Genomic DNA, 16,441 nt, shown 5'->3' with positions numbered 1-16,441 from the left:
AGTAAACAGTTCTTTTAAGAACACTTTATCTTTTATCTCTCTCTCAACACTTTATCTCTCTGTACTTGGGCCTTTAAGCTATAACTATGTTTTTTTTAATATCTACGTTCCCGAGGGAACTACTTCTTGCGCCCGAATTAAAAGCATGATTATCTATAAAGTTATCTGCAAAAGGTCTTAACCTATGTAGGTATGGATAAGGTTCTGGCTAAATTAATATTTTTTATCCGGGTCTAGAAAGTAGTGCGTTCGGGAAGCGGGTGAAACCTCTTGCGGACTCGTTCTACATGTTTCAACCGTCGCATTTCCATTTGGACACGTCTTAACTGCAGGAAACAGACACCTATAACACATTTCTTAAACCTGTCTACATGTTATATACCACAATGTGTTTGATTGACCTCTCCTCGAGATTGTCTAGCACTTCCCACAAACGCTCTTCCGTGATAGTAGTTCCGTTAGTTACAATCATATAACTTTTACCGTGACTCCTAGTCATTGTTATTCTCATTATATATTTATCTAACAATCTGCGTCCTTATTTTGTCCCGTCTTCATCATCGACCTTTTCATTGTCTCAATGTATACTCAAAATAGCGTGTTTTGTTGAAACATGGCTGAAAAACTAGCTCTGTTGGTCTTAAAAAATGCATTAAGAGCTGCATGCAGTGCCATAGACAGGTACACAAAGAAACGATGTAGTAGTGCTGTAATTATGTATTTTTCCGTTAGGGGTAAAAAAGCCTCTTCTTACGCACATAAACTATTTAAGATTGATATGATTACGCCATTAGTAGATTGGCGCCGGCTAGCAGCTTTCTTTCTGTATACTGCCTTTCAGTAGTGAGACAAGCTATCAAAAATTTGACACCATCTCTTTTACATAATCAAATACATAATTATTTAGCTAGCCATAGACCTCTAGTCTATTAAAGACCCGGAACAAATTATGTCATGCCTTTGTCATGTTACGTTAATTAATTTAAAAGTAATCATTATCAAACTTCCGTGTAATTATTGGATTCTTTAAATAGAACTTTAATTATTTCTGCATTGGAAAAATGCAGGCTTTATCTTGCTTAGTTGTTTTAAGCGGACATTTTATTTTTACAATTCTACCTAATTGTAAAAACATGTGGTAATTAAAACATGTCATGAATACTAGGTAAAAGAAATTACTTCTCATACCTCGCTTGTTCCATATATTTTTATATGATACTATCTTTTTCGCGATTCCACCTGCATCTCCAAGGGACTACTTTCGGTACGAGGTCAAAAGTAGCATAAGTACGCCCTTTCTCAAGCCCTAACTCGACTCTGTGTTTGGATCTGTGTACCAAATTACGTTTAAACCGTTTAAGTAGCTTTGGCGACCAGTCTAGCCAAGGGGTGTTGGGCTGCCCGGGTACCTAAGTAGATTGAGGAGGTCAGATAGGCAGTCCTTATAAAACACTGGTGCTCAGCTGCATCCGGTTAGACTGGAAGCCGACCCCAACATAGTTGGGACAGGCTCGGGAAACGAAGTAGCATTGGCGTGAAAGCATGACAGATAAAGCAGTTACTAGTTAGGTCTACCTACAGAAGGCGGTTGAAGCCAGGGAAAAACAGCTAGTATTCCACAAGGTTTCAGGTCAACTTCGATGGTCATTCAATATCCCATTTACCCAACATGGCGTTCATTATTAATGAAGCTTGATTAATTGCTATAATTCATTAGTATCGTATTACTGAGAATTGGTTCAGCCGATTTACCGCGAAAGCGTTAAAGACAAGAGCCCCGTTTATAAGGTTATGGAAAGCTTTGGGATTTTGGTACTTAGCTACTTAGGTAACTTCAATTTATTGAAACTCATTATCATAATGATTTATTTCTGTAAACATGTCTGTATAATTGTTGATATAATTAAGTCCATGGTTCCTTCTGCTTCCCGAGGGAACTACTTTTCGTACTTACACAGATAAAAAATAGTCCGTTCTCAGGCTTTAGACTAGACTATTGTTTACAAGTTTTAGAGTAAAAGCCAGAAAATCTTAGAATTTGTATTACGTTATAGACAGAAATCGTGAACTAGCGTTGCCCAAGGTAGGTACAAACGGCCCTAGAGTGGGTTTCGCACTATGTCCGTGAAAACAGAGATAGAATTAATTCATCAATTCGAATTACATGATTTGTTCTACTAACTTTTACGCAAAACTTCGGATCCGAAAAATCCAACGGGGAGACGTTGGATTTTTAACCGACCTCCCAAAAAGTAGGAGATTCTCAATTCGTGTTTTGTCCTCTTGAAGTTGCCTTTCGCATTTTCAACCAATCACCCAAAAATAAGTTTCTCAATTCGGATGTTTCTTTTTTCCCACTACCTAGTCTCTTGAGCAAAGAAACTTGAACAAGCAAAACAGGTCACATTCGGAGTAATACGCGTGTTTGTGGAAGAATTGTCGAGTTTCTTATAAACAGACGCCGTTTGTTAGCCGTCGCGTGTTGACATAATATTGTATCTGATTTGTCAAACATACGCTGTTGGGATGTACTTATCTCGGTTGGGAACAGATTTCCTTTGTCGATCTGATTCAATTAGAGGAGTATTTTTATGCAGCGGCTAAAATTAAAGGAACATGGTTTTACCTATAGATAATAGACATCTATGGTTTTCAGTTTTGATCAAGTTTAAGAATGCGAGATTCCAGAGGAGAGAGGTCAAGGAAGTACCAATGCAAGTTTGTATGTACTTTCTTAGCATATATATCTTGGACACCAATCCGTTTTTTGGAGGGCACGATAAACTGTGGGTTCCGGCTATCGTTTGAACATCTATGGCAGTCGTTACGGGTAGTCAGGAGCCAGAAAATCAGTTTTACCAAAGGGTATTTTGTTGCCCGGGTAACTGGGTTGAGGAGTTCAGACAGGCAGTCGCTCCTTGTAAAACACTGGTACTCAGCTGCATCCGGTTAGACTGAGCCCAGCAAAGTTACGAAAAGGCTAAGCAGATGACGACTCGCTCTAGCGAACACAAACAAATTGCGTGCGAACATTTCCTGTAATGTCCGCGAACAATTTCGCTGAAATCTCGCATATTACAATAATAACATATTATGTAGGTATATGTTGTTTCACACGTGTGTCCTCCATTGATCGTTGACTCTCATGACGTCACACAGATAGTCAGACACGAGCGATGCACCGAGTTCTGTGTTATCTATGATATTGCTAATGTTATTCGTGTTTAGACTGAAACTCAATAAACAATGTTTGGATGAACTGGCGAATCCTACTGTAGGGAAAACTTAATAAAAGTTAGTTAAGTCTTAGATTCAATCAGACAGGTAACGTTATCTCGATTTGCCATGAAGCGGCTTTTACAATACAGCTTTATAAACTTTATGTCCATGTTCAGCGCAGATAGTTTATTTAGCTTTTAAGTAGTGAATGAATTATTCTAATCGGTTCAGTTGATCCGGAGCCTACATTATTATGTATTTCACACACACAGTCAACGAGTTTTTTTTAGCTCGCAAGTTAAGGCTTAATGTCGCATTTTATTACAACTAAATCCTGATTCTTAGGCGAACTACTAAAAAATATTTTCTTCTCATGCAAGCCTATTTTTTTATGGGTATGATTTAAGCTGTCACCATTTTAATTCATTTTGTGTTTCTTAAATAATAGGGTTTGCCCTCAAAATAGTAGATTTGTCACCAAAATGTATCACCAAACAATGTAAAATCAATTCCACAATAAATTACCGAAAATCATGGAGATATGGGGTCAAGTACCAAATAAATGATTTTGTATGTATTATAATAGGTTTTTCCTAATAGTATTTAAGCAAACTAATTTAAAGAGATCACCAATAAATCATATATTATATCACTAGAAAATTTCATGAAGGTCTAAAAATGTAGGGTGGTCGTCATCATCCTTTCAACCAAAAGAGTCTACTACTTAACTGGCCATGTGTCTCCCCCCAAGGGCTTTAGTTTCCACAGGTAGTAATATTTAAATTAAATTTCTAGCTGAATAGTAAATAAAACACTTAATCAAAGTCAAAATAATCAATATTTATTGTTAAAAATCTCGCTGCCCGCGCCCCGCATCGTATGATCGTACCTACAACCAACCTACAACCCATTCGTTGAGGCCCGAAAGCGCGCCAATTTGTCTCCCTTCCCTTTGAACATATTTTTATTAAAATTATAAACTGATGTATTAAATTGGTAACGAATACATTATTTTAATAACTGAACGAAATAAAATGTAACTACTGTATTGGTGACAAAATAACAAAAAAAAAGGAGTCGCAGTCAGGGATCGATTAATCGATTTATTTGGTGACAGATCTACCATTTTGAGCACCAAGCTATTATTTAAGTAATAAAACTATTATTATAAGAACGAAGTTTATATTCATGTAATGCACTACAATTTTATTGGTAATCCATCTCATATTTTACACATTATATTAACAATAATTTGCTAATTCATACCTGGGAACACTCTTTGTTTATCTGAGAACGAAAATATTTCGTGGCGATAGATCTATTTATTAGGTGATACAACTTGATGACAAATATAAATTTTGGTGACAAAAAATATAGTTCCCTTTTGTTATTTATTTATTCCTTTACATCAGGCAACTAAGGCCCATAGCAAATACGATACATAATAACTATAAACTAATTTCTTTCATTTGATTATTTTTGATTTCTTTAATTCTTTTTGATTTCTTTGATTTTTGATTTCTTTAATTTGATTCTGATTAAAAAGCTATATTAGTGCTAAGTTTCATCGAAATCCGTTCAATAGTATTTGCAGACTAGCTGGAGCCCGCGACTTCGTCTGCGCAGGTTTAGTATTTCGAACAATATGTTTACAAATTGTAGCCTATGTGTTATTCTGATGTATAAGCTATATTACTGTAAAGTTTCATTAAAATCCATTCAGTAGTTTTTGCGTGAAAGAGTAACAAACATCCATACACCCATACATCCATACATACAAACTTTCGCGTTTATAATATTAGTAGGATAACAATGGGAAGATATTAGATGTATCTGTTTGTGAACTATCAGCTGACTCATAGTAATTCGTGCTTGTGCCCGACTTGTCTTATCACATATTACAAATATTACAATGTAGTAACAACTCACAATATTGTGTAACTTTGTAACTGATGAAAACTGATAAAAAGTTGCCAATACGTTACAGATGTCTAGTGATGCTTGCCATAGTATATGAGTTAGAAAATGTTTAATAATCAAAAAGGTTTGGTACCTCTATCTACATATACACATATGCCACGTTTTTGTCCTACCTAAACCTAACCTATAAAAACCTTTCAGGTATATTTTATGTACTAGCTTCCGCCCGCGGCTTCGCCCGCGTCAAGTTCGGTTATATCGCGTTTCCAAGAGAACTCTTCAAAAGTCCGGGATAAAAACTATCCTATATTCTTTCTCAAGGTCAACTCTATCTCTGTACTAAACTAGTGGTTTAGACGTGAAAGCGTAACAGACGAAAGAGACAGACAGTTAAGAGTTACTTTCGCATTTATAATATTAGTAGGGATAAGAGGAAAGTAGTTCTCTCGGGAAGGATTTCCGACACAAAGTAGTTCCCTCTGGAAGCGGATGCAAAAAAGGGAATCAAGTACCCTTACATACCCTACATGCCTTATATTTACATATGTATTTACATTGTTTGAAATTAAGAAAACATATGTGTTATATGGTAAGTCAAAGTTAAGTGTGACCTATTAAAATCAGCTGGCATATAATTTGCAACGAAGCGAGATAAGAGCAATTATACATGAACAATTACCAATTATTATTACTTATTATCACATCAGAAAGTCGTTACAATTACTATTATCACATTATGAATGGCAATTGTGTAAAACATGTTAATTAATAATCAACCCGTATTATTTATTATTTTATCATATACCTATACCTACTTTCGTCGTAGTGGGCTAGTGGGTAAAGATCCCACCTCTCAAGTATGAGTGTGTGGGTTCCATTCTAGATCAGGCAAGTACCAATGCTACTTTTCTAAGTTTGTAATATACTTCCTGGGTATATCTTGGACATCAATGACTGCGTTACGAGAGTCACGTTAAACAGTACGTACCGACTGTCTTTCAACATTTTTGGCACGGGTAGTCATAAGGCGGAAAGTCTGCCAGAAAGTCTTATCATGTTGTATTGGGTTGAGGAAGTCAGATAGGCAGTCGCTCCATGTTAAACTTTAAGTTCGTCTTAGCTGATTCATAAGAAAGTCTCGGTTCTAAGTTAGTAGATTTAGGCCCTAAAACAAACGGCTACTAGCATTAGCTTAGAGCTGTTAAGTTTTAGTGAGTTGATGGGGTCGGGATGGGTATGGGCTATACTCGGAAAGCTACGGAACCCTCAACTGAGCGTAGCCCGACACGTTCTTGGCCGGTTTTTAGCTCGTACATTTAACTGCATTGTTGTCGATGGGTAGTGTTCAAGGCACCATGGAGAACAAAATGACTAGCGGAGGTGCCATAACGGAAAATCTCCTAAGAAACTATCATCGTCAAAATGCGGTTGTTCAGGAAACCAGGAACGTTACTGACCCCACACTCATACGCCTTCTTTGGAACCCACAATTTTTGTAAAACCAAAAATCGACGACTGATGTGTGGAAGAACCAGAGGGCTCCATAGAGAATCCATAGACTAGGCGCCACGATAGTGAAGATACAGCCACAGATTACTAATATAAATACAGCTGCAGTATTGTGTAAATGCCCTGAGTACATAGCACAGTTATTATTTACCTAGTTAAACTATTAACGTGTATAAAATGTAAATATACTTTTGATATCATCTGTGCGTGCAAATAACAGGGTTTTCTCCTTGATTACAGTGTAGATAAAATTAATATTTACTGTAGTAGCGGGTATTCTATTTGTTTACATGTTAGTTACGTAGAACATAACTAAACTACTCAGGGTTTTAGAAACTTTCACAAAGGCCACCTGGAGTCTGGAAGTTGGTGATTGATACACCCGTGCATCGGAGAGCACGTTAATGTCCTGCAAATGCTTGTGCACTACAATATGTCCTGCGCAGCTGACTGATTTCCTTATATGAGAACAGCCGCAGTGGCCGACAATCGGCCCGGATGACATTATCATTATTAGTTACATCTAAAACAAAAGTTAAGTATCTTTTTTCATGGTACATCTTCAGTAATTTTCAAGAGGAATTTCACGGATATTTTAACTATGTTCTCACGATTTTCTACAACGAGTAGACCAGAAGAAACTTTTGCGTGCGTCACATTGACTGCAGTGAAATCTCCTTTAGATATACCTGAAATACAAACAAGTAATTATTTACTAATGTTTATTGACTAAATAATATGATATTTATCATTACAAGGTATATGTTTAATTACTGTGCAAATATTAGATTGACTTTGAAGATGAAGAGTATCATTGCTCCCTTGTTGCAAAGGATTTCATAATGTTTATTTTGAAACAATGATTGATGATAATGATAGTATGAGGTTAGAGACAGAAATAGAACTGCCTGAAATAAATGTAAACTAATTATAAATATTTACAGAAATAATATATGCAACCTTAAATTAACTAAAACTTAAAATAATTACTGTCATGTAGTCTGCAACGATTCGTAAGAAAACATATAAAGAAGGTACATAAGTTCTGAAAACAAATTACTTACCACTAAAATGTAATTTGAATTTTATTATTTTTATTAAAAGTTTAATTAAATTAACTATATGTATCTATTTACATGAAAGTATCTGCTTCAAATGAAATCGTTTATTTGGCTTGAAAGCTAAGTCTGTGATGCATATTACAAAACTGAGATGATTTTGAAAATCTTCCAAATAAAATTACTCATAAAATATTTACAGCTATGAACAAAATATTTTCAAAAAAACGAATAAAAAATAATAGAAACTTGTTCAACGTAATACAAGTTATGTTAAAGTTACGTAGCTATTGAATGTTGTAACAATTAATGATTCTTTCCATTAATTTCTCTGTTAAGAAATTCAATTAATATTTCCTCGTTAAATCCATCCATCTTAGTATTAAATTGGTTTATTGTTTGACTTCTTATAAAGTACTAGCTGTTTTCCCGCGGCTGCACTCGCCTCCCGTATACTTATAGTAGTAGGTCCCTACCCCCGTACCGGGATAAAATATAACCTTTGTTATGAATTTAACAAATTGGTTCACTAGTTTCGGAGTCAGAAAAGACAAATAATCAAAAAATGTATCCTCTTTCATCATCATCATCATCTCAGGCATAGGACGTCCACTGCTGAACATAGGCCTCCCCCTTTGATCTCCATAGATACCTCGTAGGTATCGTTGCCTCTTTATTGTATTAGTATAGAATCCATCCATACATACAATCTTTATTATATTAGTAGGATAAAAGGTATAATTATTTTAAAATCAAAGTAAAAAAAAAAACAAATTCAGTCTTTATTTTATCATCATCACCGACTAATGACTCGTTCTGTCAAAACTTGCTTCTGTTAAATACCAGGTCAACTTGATCCAATTCATTTGACTCTTATTGTAAAGGTTTACATCAAAAGTCTTCCAAGATATAATATTGGTCCAAAAACCAGTCATCGTGGTACACGTAGTCTGAAACATATGAAAAACAATAGGTAAGACTGAGTCGCACCATTTAACTATAACGATAACCAAACCATAACCAGCCGTATACTTGCCGCCCATTGGTTAGACCGATTTGACAACTGAATATGGTTCATCATCAGCCTATCGCAGTCCACTGCTGGACATAGGCCTCTCCAAGTGCACGCCACTGAGATCGATTTTCGGCTTCTCGCATCCAGCTCCTGCCAGCCGTCTTGCCTGAGGACGTCCTATACTACGTTTGCCGAGGCGTGGTCTCCACTCTAGAACTCGTTTACCCAACGGTTATCGGTTCTTCGGCTAATATGGCCAGCCGGACTCCCCGGACCCTCCCCCCCTTATAAACGTCCATGACAGTAAGACCTAAAAGAACTACTTTCGAAAAGTAGTCTATAAGCCTTGCTCGATATATTAGCTGTTTCCCGTGGTTATCGGGATAAAATGTAGCTTATGTTACCCGTAGATAATGTAGCTTCCTAACACTGAAAAAAATTTCAAACGGCTTCAAAGCCCTTAATAATACTATTAAACTTACGCATATATTCCTTAATTTTAGGTAACTCAAAACAAGCGCCCATGTGCACAACTTGCCATACTGTAATGTGAAAAAACATAAAATACATTTGAATCTTTGGCAGTCGTTATGGGGTATTCAGAAGCTAGTAAGTCTGACAACCAGTTTTGCCGAAGGAGGTTTTATCAGATTGCCCTTGTAACTGGGTTTAGGAGTTCAGATAGGCAGTTGCTCCTTGTGGCACACTGGTACAGTAGACTGCACATCAGTGGTAACTGTCATGCACCTTAACTCAATAGTAATAAGTACGATTTTCCTATAAAACTGTTACCATTGACCTGAAGTTGACTGTACCAATCTGCATCCGGTTAGACTGGAAGCCGACCCCAACATAGTTGGGAAAAGGCTAGGCAGATGACGACTGAACATTAATACTTACTATCATCTCCTTCTCTGCAATTGATGAAATCCATATGACAATAACTTTCGTAGGACCGGTATTCGTAGTAAATTGTTCTAGCACATAGCTTGCCAGTTCTGTAATATGATTAAATAAGTACGTATTATCAAATGACGGCTCCCGCTGTGGGTGCAGCGTGAGGGAGTGTCAGACTCTTACTGACTAAAACCCACCATGTTCCTTCTTAAGCCCTTTATGTACCATCGCCGCGGTATATCTTGGATACCAATGACTGATTATAGGTCAAGGAAAAGATCTTGAGGAAACCTGAACTGAAATCACCAATCCGCATCGAGCAAGCGTCGTGATTAATGCTCAATCCTATATACCTATTAGGGATAAGAACAGACAAGATAATCCTATATGCCTGTAGCCTATTATTGAATTACAGAAAATACGCTTCAATCTTAATTGAGTCATTAGTTGGATCTCAATTGAATGTCGCTTAAAAAAATGCAGAATCAGCCTCTGGAAACATGCTATGCAGACGATGTTGATGTAGAAATAGTTCGCTCTGAACGCGGCTGTGACGATTATCGGCTAAGAAGTAATATTACGTACCCTAGCGGGGCCCAGCAGGGTCATGGCCTACCGGGGTTGCGGGATTGTTCGAAAGAGTTACCGCGGCCCTGGTACATAAAAGGTCTACGACGGAACACGACGGTTTTTAGTCAGTAAGAGTCTGACACTCCCTCACCGCTGCGCTTAACTCACAGCGGGGTCATTTGATGATTTTTGGCGTCGTTAAAAAAAAGGTTAAATTACCTTTCGATTAGAAGACAGTTTCCCAAGATATGATCACAATAATGGTGTAACGAAGCTGGCGTGGGGGAAGATCGCTGTAATTTCGTAATCACTACCGCCACCGCTGAGGCTGTCGAGAATCTGCGAAACGAAAATATACGTATAGTTATCGGCACGGATATTGAGCCCTGACCTTCACCTGCGCAGAAGCGATTTATTGGTTTATTGCCTTATGTGTACCACTCTCCGCCGAGAGCTCAATATCCGTGCCGATAACTGTATTAAAGTATAAAAAAAATAGTGATGGCCTAGTGGGTAAAGAACAAACCCCTCGAGTATGGCGAAGGAAAACAAATTGAGGAAAAAGAGGTGAAGGAAAACATCTTGAGGAAACCTGGACTATTAAGTCTGAAATCACCAACGCGCATTGAGCAAGCGTGGTAATTAACGCTCAATCCTTCTCCGTGTGAGAGGAGGCCGCAGCTTAATTTTTAATAATTTTTGACCAAAGATAAAAACTAGCCCTCGGGTCACTTGAAGTGTCAGCAATTCGCTCGGGAACACAACAGATCTTTATAAAGTAGATGAGTACTTGGACCCCACGGCTACCGGGATAAAATGTAGCCTATATTACTGGCAGATAATGTAGCTTTCTAATGGTGAAATAAGTAGTAGTTTTTGAGTTTATCCATTTAAAATCAAAAATACAAATTTTTCCTCTGTATAATAATAGTATAGATTTATAATGGGGGACAGACGATCTTATAAAGGTCGCCGGAAGACGCTGGATGCAGGTCGCCTCCAACAGGTATCTGTGGAGATCTAAGGGGGAGACCTATGTTCAGCAGTGGACGTCCTATGCCTGAGATGATGATGATCATAGATTTATGAAATTAAGCTACCTGTTAGCTGCAGCAGCATTTTGATCTACCTGTGGACCCACTGGTGCCTGTCTAGCGATATTTCTCATAGCTTCACCCTGAACACCTTGCCTCCGAATAGCTTTGTGCAATGGATTATAAGGTGTAGTTATTTTATAACCGCACACTTGCACTTGAGAACAGCCTGAGAATAACAAACGAGATACATAAGAACCTCGAAAATTGTAGGCTAAGTTATAAAATTGCTTTTTTCTGCGTTCTGAGGGAAATACGTCCCGCACCTGGATCAAAATAGCCTATGTCCTTGTCAAGCTCTGGACTATCGGTGCACCTAATTTCTTTTAAATCAGTTTAGTTACTTTCGCAGCTTGAGAAAGGAAAAGCTATACCAAATCGGGAAGTAAGTAGTTCCTTCGGGGCAAGACTGTCGGTTACACTAGTGGGAGAAATAGTTCTTTCGGCGCCAGGCTGTCGTTTACACCAGTGTAGGACATAGTTCCTTTGGGGCAAGGGGAACAGCTAGTTGCTTCAAAGTGTATTATTTTGATTAATAAAATGAAAACATGTCTATACTTACAGAAAAGGACCTGTATAATAATGATTAATTTCATTTCCTCCTAAATGTTTGTTCAATTATCTAGTACATAAAAGTAAGCTTTTCGTTACATAGTTTTCTTTAAAAAAAGTAAACAAAATTGATTTATAAAAAAACTCAACACAAACGCAAAGAGCGCTGTGAAACAATTCACTATAGCTCCGTAATAAACTATTGTGGTATTTCTTATCAGTTACGAAAATTAATTGTAATAGAATATCAACGTCAATCAAATCTGACTGTTCGTGAAAGTTAGTAAAGGTTGTAGCATACATATCGACAGAAACGGATCTTAATATAAATGTTACACCTCTATAGATCTGCGGGATTGTTCGCGCGAGTTACCGCGGCCCTGGTACATAAAGGGCTTAAGTAGGAACATGGGGTTTAAGTCAGTAAGAGTCTGACACTCCTCACGCTGCACCCACAGCGGGAGTGGTCATTTGATGATTTCGAAAGACTGCGTTACAATTTGGATTAGTTTGCTTTTGCAGTATGTTTTTTTGTTGTCTTTAGTTTCATAGAAAAGATACTTACTGAACGTAAGATATGTGTGTTACGACTCTTATGTTCGCTTATTTTGCTGTGTATGAAAGGTCAATAATATATGTAGGTAGTAATAAAAACTTCTAAGTGTGAGTCGGACTCGCGCACGAAAGTTTCCTTACCGTTTGTAATATCGAGTACAAAAAATTCGAAACGATGTTTTGCTGTTTGAGAGCCTCTCCAAAAGATATTAATATTTTATTAGTTATTATAATATCAGAAGATTTATTTGCTGGTTCTTCGTCTTTTATTATTGCTGCTACATAAATATTTGAGAAAGTTTCAAGTGTCTAACTATTACAGTTCATGAGATACAGCTCATACAGCCTGGTGATGGACAGACAATGAAGTTGTAGTAATAGGACTTTCCCTTAGTTATGGAACCCTTGTAAAGCACTGGTACTCAGCTGAATCCGGTTGGACTGGAAGCCGACCTCAACATAGTTGGGAAAAGGCTCGGAGGATGATGATGATGGAACCAAAACGCGTATGGAACCAAAATACATTCAAAATATTTCATGAAGTAATACCGTTATGTAGTTGTGTAATAATAAATATATACTTCCTGTGTGATTTATGCAATAATATTATTTTTAGTTATGATAGGTCATAGTCGTCATCTCGATAATATGTTTCTGTCAATTTTATCTCAAGGCCTTCTCATATTGATAAGGTTATCGCGGCTTAGTCATGTCTGCTCTATACAAAAATTAGGCTACATAGTTTCTGGTTCTATACTAGTTATTAGGGACTCATATTGGAAGTATGTTACTTAAGTTGAACCATTTTTCATCTCCCAAGCCTTTTCCCAACTAGGTATGTTGGGGTCGGCTTCCAGTCTAACCGAATGCAGCTGAGTACCAGTGCTTTACAAGGAGCGACTGCTCTATCTGACCTCCTCAACCCAGTTACCCGGGCAAACCAATACCCCTTCGTAAGACTAGGTGTCAGACATACTGACTTCTGACTACCCGTAACGACTATCAAGAATGTTCAATGATTTTTTGACCACATCCTATCCTATCGAGAGGAAGACCTAAAAAAAGATGGATGCATTACCTGAAAGATACCTGAAAGATATACCTGAAAGATTACAACTTAACGTGCCCAAATGTTTTCATATAACCTTCTCTCGGCGAAAAACAATAGTAAATGCGGCATTCAAACTTTACCATCAAAATATTAATAAAGTTAGCAGCATAAGAGATTTAGGAGTAATACAAGATAGCAAGCTCTTATTTGATCAACATATAGACGTTATTGTAAAGAAAGCGGCTAAAGCGCTAGGATTCATAATTAGAAACACAGCAGACTTCCGTACTCTTAAACCTGTTAAAATCTTATACTGTTCCTTTGTACGCAGCCACCTGGAGTATGCCTCACAGGTTTGGAACCCTCAATACGGGATCTACACGTCTCGTATTGAGGGTATCCAAAAGAAATTCTTACGATATCTGGACTTCAAGGCAAAACAATGGTCTGAAAATTACACACATCGCTGTAAAAGGTATCATTTTCTTCCGCTGGAAACTAGACGTTATATTAATGACATATGTATGTTATTGAATATCGCTAATAGTACAGTTGATTGTCCTGAACTTTTAGCGAACTTATCGTTAAAAACAAACATGGGTGGACTCCGTCAGCGGCCACTGTTACAGGCACCTTTTGCAACGACAAACTACAGACGTAATACTTTTCTACTAAGGGCAGCTCGGAGCTTTAACGCAATACCACTAGATTTGAATATAGATCTGTTTTGCACAAGTGCAGGCACAGCAAGGCGTTTGCTAGCCAAATCTTTTTTCGATGCGTAAAATATTATGGTATTATCTATTGTATGCGATTGTATGCCATTGAGTCTTCAGTGTACTTATTGTATGTTAGCTTACCTATATGTGGGGGCTTGTTATTAGCAATGTGTTAAACTATTGTTACCATCTTGTCGTGTTATTAGCCTGTAAGCCTTCCTAGAATAAATAAATAAATAAATAAATAAGATGACATGAATAGGAAGGGAGTGAGTGTCAGTATGACGAGTGACAGGGGAAAATGGAAGAGGATGACATACATATTGCGCCGATCTCAAATAAAATTAAGAACAGGGCAGGAGGAAGAAGAAGCCTTATCCTATCTACAGTTAACAAAAAATAGATAGATAGAGTATTGAAAACGTTAGATGAGTTGATACTGTTTTGTAACCTTATATTCTTTGTGCCATGAGAACTGTCATGAAGCCAATGAAACGAAGATAAGTTTTAAACACAGTAACTGATATAGAAGGGGAACCGGTATAGCTTGGTGAAAGTTTAATGTGAATGCAACATAGCTTAGGCCTTAGAGACAGTAATAAAAACTTTATGTTAACCCAATGTATTTAAGTTGCTAATTGCCAGTCTTACCAAGGGGTATCGGGTTTCGTAAATCTGCGCAGAAGTGATTTATTAGAACGATATAAGATAAAAGAACCAATCCCGAGTGACGGCTATGACGTGATGCACTGCGGGCCAATCACCGCTTTAGCCCGCCCCCGCGCCTCACTTCATACCACAAAAGGGACCCAATAAATTACTTCTGCGCAGGTGAAGGTCAGAGCTCAAGATTCGTGACGATCACTATAACTGGGTTTAGGTGGTCAGATGGGCAGTATCCATGTGGCATACACAGCTGATCTGGTATAACTGGAAGCCGACTCTAACATAGTTGGGAAACGCTAGCCAGATGATTTTATCCGTCAATTCTTACAATTCTTGTTCCGAGGAAACTACTTCCCGCACCCGGATAAAAAAGCTATGGCCTTCCTCTACAAATGGGCTTTTTAATACTGAAAGAATTTTTCAATGCGTTAGTTCTTGAGACTAGCTAGTCTAAATAAACTAAAAAAAATCAAACTGCCGCATATTAAAATCACAATATCTCACAAAGAAACTGCTTGTAATAGTATAATTTAGATAATAGCAGTATTCAAATTTCTGTAATCATTTGATCAGAAACATCCATATTACGTACTATTATATCTGACCCCTGTACTTATGACCCAAGTTAAATATCGCGGTTCAACTTATACTGGAAATGATGTAGGTCAATGACATTAGCGAACGTAAGCGATAAGTCGTAGACATAACTATTATATCATGAATATCATAATGTGTGATAGTTAATCATCGAATTATGAACTAAAAAGCCCTTAATATCGTAATCTTTACTGAAAATATTCATCAATAAATCATTTGTGGCTGACGGAAGCTAAAATGTTTTTGTCTGTCTCATTTCTTTTATTTATTATCATAAATGTTTTTTTACTATTGCATTAACATATTTAAAGTATTTACAGATAAAAATGGAAAAATTATATCTATGTACTTATTTTAAAAAAAATCGTCCACATCGCTATCAGCGGTGATCATGTCTAAAAAGGCTAGTTACATATGTACATTGTAACGCATTTTGGTTTACATTACTCTCTCTCTTCAATTTAAGAGCCCAGCTATTGTCGGTGCAGCTCCTTCCATTTACGCCTATCTAGCGCCAACTCCAGAACTTCCTTATACGTCACAACATTCACCTTCTCTTTAATTTGCTTGATGTAGCTGTATATTACTAATTATAACATAATATACTATACGTATTACAAGTGAATAACTGCTCCGATTAAAATGAAACTAAACTGTCAAGTAAATGGAATCCTTAAGAAATCCCTTTCTACCATTGCAAATCTAGTTCAAGAAAAAAACAGCATGAAAAAAAAAAAACTCCGCCGTCGACACGACATTTATCAACTAGTTCCAAATAATATTTAGGTCAAATGTCTATAGTCTATGCCATAGACTCTATGGGATCAGTCGCCATTAACCTAAGGCTAGGCTCACTGAAAATCAATGGCGAGTTCCCTCGACCTTCTCTGGTCTCCATCATCAGGTCAGCTCCAAACCTTTACCATTGCATAGTGTTATCAGACATACGCCTTAGTGTCAAGTTTTTACTCTACATATGCCTACAATTTTCGAAAGTTGCCCTCGATTTCTCAGGGTTT

At 37.2% G+C, this 16,441-nt stretch overlaps 2 protein-coding genes across 2 annotated transcripts in view; one reads left to right on the top strand and one right to left on the bottom strand.

Annotated features, from left to right (window-relative positions):
* Positions 1 to 16,441, top strand: part of LOC110383272 (probable multidrug resistance-associated protein lethal(2)03659) — a 77,562-nt gene that overhangs the window by 13,032 nt on the left and 48,089 nt on the right. The window lies entirely within an intron of this gene.
* On the bottom strand, positions 8,526 to 11,416 carry LOC110383271 (uncharacterized). The gene is made up of 5 exons (XM_049851462.2): positions 11,289 to 11,416; positions 10,408 to 10,527; positions 9,622 to 9,719; positions 9,204 to 9,263; positions 8,526 to 8,656 (listed from the first exon to the last, which is right to left on the bottom strand). Exons 1-5 carry the CDS (start codon positions 11,354 to 11,356, stop codon positions 8,598 to 8,600), a joined length of 405 nt encoding a protein of 134 aa, XP_049707419.2. The 5' UTR covers positions 11,357 to 11,416; the 3' UTR covers positions 8,526 to 8,597.

The sequence above is a fragment of the Helicoverpa armigera genome, chromosome 29 (genome assembly GCF_030705265.1).
Source record: "Helicoverpa armigera isolate CAAS_96S chromosome 29, ASM3070526v1, whole genome shotgun sequence".
Taxonomy (NCBI): Eukaryota; Metazoa; Arthropoda; class Insecta; order Lepidoptera; family Noctuidae; genus Helicoverpa; species Helicoverpa armigera.
This window is presented reverse-complemented; position numbering and strand designations above follow the sequence as displayed.

Excerpts from the sequence above, each read along its gene's own strand:
- LOC110383271 (XM_049851462.2), bottom strand. The coding sequence starts at position 11,356 with ATGAGAAATATCGCTAGACAGGCACCAGTGGGTCCACAGGTAGATCAA. Across the intron at positions 9,264-9,621 it reads TTGCAGAGAAGGAGATGATA|TATGGCAAGTTGTGCACATG; the intron begins GTAAGTATTAAT and ends TTCACATTACAG. Across the intron at positions 8,657-9,203 it reads TAAAATTAAGGAATATATGC|ACTACGTGTACCACGATGAC; the intron begins GTAAGTTTAATA and ends CATATGTTTCAG.